At 50.0% G+C, this 4,852-nt stretch overlaps 1 protein-coding gene across 1 annotated transcript; it reads left to right on the forward strand.

Annotated features, from left to right (window-relative positions):
- Positions 1–1,986: 1,986 nt before the first annotated feature.
- On the forward strand, positions 1,987–4,589 carry LAESUDRAFT_649153 (uncharacterized protein; the record flags this gene model as incomplete). Its single annotated transcript, XM_040904154.1, has 5 exons — positions 1,987–2,168; positions 2,234–2,681; positions 3,691–3,789; positions 3,839–4,059; positions 4,145–4,589. 5 exons carry the CDS (start codon positions 1,987–1,989, stop codon positions 4,587–4,589), a joined length of 1,395 nt encoding a protein of 464 aa, XP_040766030.1.
- Positions 4,590–4,852: the final 263 nt, after the last annotated feature.

Genomic DNA, 4,852 nt, shown 5'->3' on the forward strand with positions numbered 1-4,852 from the left:
CGCCCGTCGCGGACGACCCAAACGTGGCCCCGCCGACGAGGCCACAGTTGCCGCAGTTCGACTTTGAGAAGTCACGGAAGGAAAGGCAAAGGCAGCGATCGGCATCGCTTTCCAACGCAAAGGTGGATGTCAATGCTGCGGACGGTGAAAAGAGGACGGGAGATGTCACCGCTACCTTTAATCGTCTCGAAGCATATGCTCAATGGGAGTCTGGTGTGAGCGCCCGCAAGTCTGACGCCCATCATGATGGCGGTGCCGAAGCTGTTCAAGTCTCCACTGCGGAAAGCCAAAAGCGTGCTGTTCATCCGGCGCCCTTTGCGACGCGATAATCTCCTCGTGCAGTCGCACCCTCCTCTGCTGCCCACGTCCACGTCGCTCCGACAAAGCTCACGCCGCCAACGTTCTTCCAGAGCCCGTGGGAGGTAAGGCTCCAACATTTCTATCTATATACTATGTTACATAGTTTTAACTGTTTACTATTTCTGTTTATTTACGGTCAGTGCTGTATATAGTAAATATATGTTTATATATAGTATACATAGTTTTATCACAACATGAGGCTACCGAACGTATGTTGCCAAATTTGGCAGGATGCCGGTGACTCAACTGTTAGCCACATTTTCGGACAGAAGCTGTGGACAGCCGCATCATCAAACGTTCGGAAATCCACAACAGAATTCTCTGCTACATTCGTCCTCATGCCTCCCTCAACGATTGATGACATCAACAGTCTTGTTGATGCCATCACAATGTTCAGCAAGAAGCTCCCCCCCTCTATACCTGAAGCAACAAAACAAGACCGAATCTACGTAGTGATTACCACAGTCAACGGCGACTCACTTTGGGAAACATTCAACCGTCGCTTCGACATCCTTTTTGCTGAGGATTGTCGTGATGAGAACGGCCGTTTCCATCATATTCGGCGAGGGCGTCATGGAATGGGTGCTGTCATCGTGTATCTGCAAAGGATAGCCGATGAAAAAGGTCTTGTGAGGTTCTATGAGCTAATGGCTATCAAATTAGCCCGCCTGAAAGGTGAACTGGAACTTTTATGGTACGCACCTTATTTAAAAATACTCCGCGCTATCCACATTGGCTGTGTGCAGTCGACAGAGTGGAAATATAAGCATCGAAGGCAGCGCCGAGGATCCCACGCCCACTTCCACATCTGAACGACAGCAAGCGCGTGCAGCGTCAGATGCTCACGAACGGCAACAAGCGCGTACAGCGTCAGGCGGTCACGGCATTCCCAAATATGCGTCAGCACCTGCCAACGACGACTCTGAAGTCGACGCGGCTTCGACTGAACGCCTGGTGAGTTGTAGCTTTCTCTGTGTGCCTGTGCTTGGCTCAGAACGCTTCAGAAACCTGTGAGGAACTTAACGAAGGCACGCAACTCGAAGAGCACCATCAAAGCGACCCTGAAGGCACACTCAACGCTAATTCTCGCACTCGGAGGTAAGTCCAGTACATCTCTATTGAAATAGAACCTCGTTCGCTGATACAACGATATGTACAAAGATCTACCAATTAAAGACGACCCTAAGGACAAGACATACTGGCCTGCCTCTGCAGATGATCGCGAGCGTTCGATTTCGCCGATCCCGCCTTACGATCTTGACAGCGATGGGTTTGAGATCACTGAGAGCGATGCTCAGCCGGTACGTGCTATGTCGCAATTTGATATGCTTTGTACTTACCTAGAAATATAAGCTGAAGCCTCGAGGAGGAAAGCGAAAGGTCGTTGAGTCGCCGGACGAGGGGTCAGAGACAGATAGTGGGAACGGAAGTGAGAGTGGGAGCGGAATATCAGCAGGAGTGTCAAGAGTACGAAAGAAGGTAAGGACTTTACCTTCCCGGGGCGTCACCATTTCCAAGGTGCACTCATATTCTGTATAGCGGTTGCGCACTTCAAGGGGCAAGCATAAGCGATCTCAGCGTCCACGGAAAGTGACGGAGGAGACAACGCGAAGTTGCCTTGCCACTATGGAGACGTCAGATGGCGAAACAGTTCTGCGGCAGGTACAAGCGAAAGAAAGCGAGGACAGCAGACGCTCCGGAACGCGCGGGCCCCGCAACGAGGCACTACCGCATTGGACTGGCCCAAAGGCCATTCTTGATCCTCAGGGCGGAAAGCGATGGCTCTTCGTTTGCAAGCATTGCGATGCGTGAGTGCATTTTTCATCGTCATCTGACGCCGGCTCATGTTTGGGACTCACTGCATCGGATGAAGAGAACGCACGGTTGTCCGTCAAGCAGACGAATGGAAGGATGAACGGCGAAAACCTGTTTTGGGCAACCTTACGACACACACTAATTCAAAGCACGTGGACACTGTCAAAGAGGTGAAGGCTGCGAAGACGACACCACAAGATGGGCAGAATCCAAGTCGATCAGCGAACGGCAGCTACACTCCAGCCAGTGCACGGCTGATGGAGAAGTTTCTTGAGGATGGCCGGCTCAACCCGAAGCGCGATCCCACTCAGAAGGGATTCCTGCGCGTGTTCGCGGCATGGCTACTCGAGGAGAACCTTCCTTTCACGACTGGAGAAGCCCCCGGTCTTCACCGACTTTTCCATTATTTAGGCATCAAGTTCATTCTACCGACGGACACCACCGTGCGCAACACTCTCGCGCGCATCTTTGCGGATCTGCATGCTGCACTCGTCAAGGAGCTTGCGGTGAGTCCTAGAACTCATGATCAACGTAATATGTCATCATATTTGATATGCATTACAGGCTGTGAAGTCGAAGATCGCCTATTCGACAGACACTTGGAGCACGCCGCAAATGGTCTTCACGTTTGCAGGAACCATTGCGAACGTCGTCAACGATGACTGGGAGCTTGTAGAGCGGCTGCTGGACCTTCGCCATCTAGGAGATAATGAGCACGAAGGCGTGGAGGCTGCAAAAGCATTTGTTGACTCGGCTTCGAAGCGCGGAAGCCTGAACAAGATGAGTGGCTTCACGGTCATCTTTGCAACCAGTGAACTGATAGCAGAACAATTCCATCACTTTATAGCACTAACTATGGACAATGCGAGCGTCAATGACGTGCTCGCACGCACGCTCGGGCCGATCCTCATGGAACGCTACGCTATCCCATTCAATCCCAGTAACGGCCAAATTCGGTGTCTTGCCCATGTCGTCAATCTGGTCGTCCAGAAGATCTTGAGTGCTCTGGGTGAAGCCAAGGACCCTGACGAAGATGACTATTATTTGCTGCATAAGTTCCTCTCATTTCATTATACGCCTGAAGCGGATGAAGAACTCAAAGAGCTTGAGAAGGAGGAGACTGTGAAGGCTGATGACTCGGCTGCTGCAGAGAATCCGGTAGAGGATCAGGTGGATGAGCCGGTTGAAGGAGAGCTCGTCGCTGTACAGAAGGTGCGAATAGTGGTCGCTTTATTAATCTGTTGCTCATCATTTGTGTCAACCAGCTGCGCATGATTGTACGAAAGATCGTTAGCTCCCCGCAACGTCGCTCGTCTTTCCGCAAGCTCGCCAAGGAGCACTACAGTGGCCAGTATGCTCAAAATGGCGGAAGGGAACTCAGCGCCCTAATGCCTATTCGAGATGTGCCAACGCGTTGGAATTGCACGCACGCCATGATTGAACGTGCATTGCTATTGAAGAAGGTCAGTCTATGCTTTTACATACATTGTAGACTGCGCTGATTGTCGATGACAGGCGATCAATGGCTGGGTAGCGGCGCGAGATAAGCTCGAAGCTCTGACGCTGACACCGTCAGATTGGAATCTGTTGCAGCAGCTATGCGAAATTCTTGGAGTTGGTTTCTGCTATGTTATCTGCTATCCAGTCTAATGCCTTCTTATAGGCATTCACAGTTGTCACTCGACATATGTCCCTTGCAGACACACCAACATTGCCGTGGGTGTTGCCAATGTATCACCATATGCAAGGAACACTAGAGCAGGCCATTGCGACGACAACGCTATCATCCATTAAGCGCGCCACTACTGCAGGTCTATCTAAGCTCAATGCATACTTTGTGAAGGCTCTCGACTGCCAACACAATGTTATTGCGACTGGTAAGCTGTCATACTGCTTGCTTATAGTGCACCACTTGTTGACAGTTGTAACTAGTATGCCATCCATCGCTCCGTCAAGCATGGTTTGCAAGGCTTGGAGAAGATCGCAAGGAACGTGCTTGGACGATTTTCGAATATGTTTTTCAAGAGTATGAGAAGACTGGTCCAAAGGTCGTGGTTAAGCCACAGATGGCATCACAACCGATCACGCAGACCTTTCTTGACACTCTTACATCTGATGTTGACTTTGCTGCTGATACTCCTGTCATAGCTGAGTCAGAGCTTGAGAGGTGGAAGCGTGGAGTTGGGGGAAAAGGTGATCCATATGCACCTCTTATCTGGTGGAAGGTAATTCTCATTTTACGAGTATTCAAAGTCTTTTGCTTATGTTGGTTGGTTTATAGGCTCATGAACATGAGTTTCCTGGCATTTCTCATATGGCTCGAGATTTCCTTGCCATTCCTGGTGCAAGTGTCGCAGTTGAACATTTGTTTTCTGCTAGCCGCCATGTATGTGCCGATGCACGCAGCTCCTTGAAGGCCTCCACGATCACAGAAGCAACATGTGTGAAGCAATGGATTCATCAGGGGCTGTTCACGGTTGAGTAGAACTTGTCAAATGATGGGACAAAAAACTATATAAACTATATATAAACTATATATACTACATATATCAAAACTATATACTATATACTGTTTATTTACACCTCGGGAGTGTAAATAGTATAAATAGTTGGAGCCTTAGTGGGAGGCTCCGCACCCACCGTGTGAAGGATCTCAGGAACTCCTGGATCTGCTCTC

This window comes from Laetiporus sulphureus (assembly GCF_001632365.1).
Source record: "Laetiporus sulphureus 93-53 unplaced genomic scaffold LAESUscaffold_11, whole genome shotgun sequence".
NCBI lineage: Eukaryota > Fungi > Basidiomycota > Agaricomycetes > Polyporales > Laetiporaceae > Laetiporus > Laetiporus sulphureus.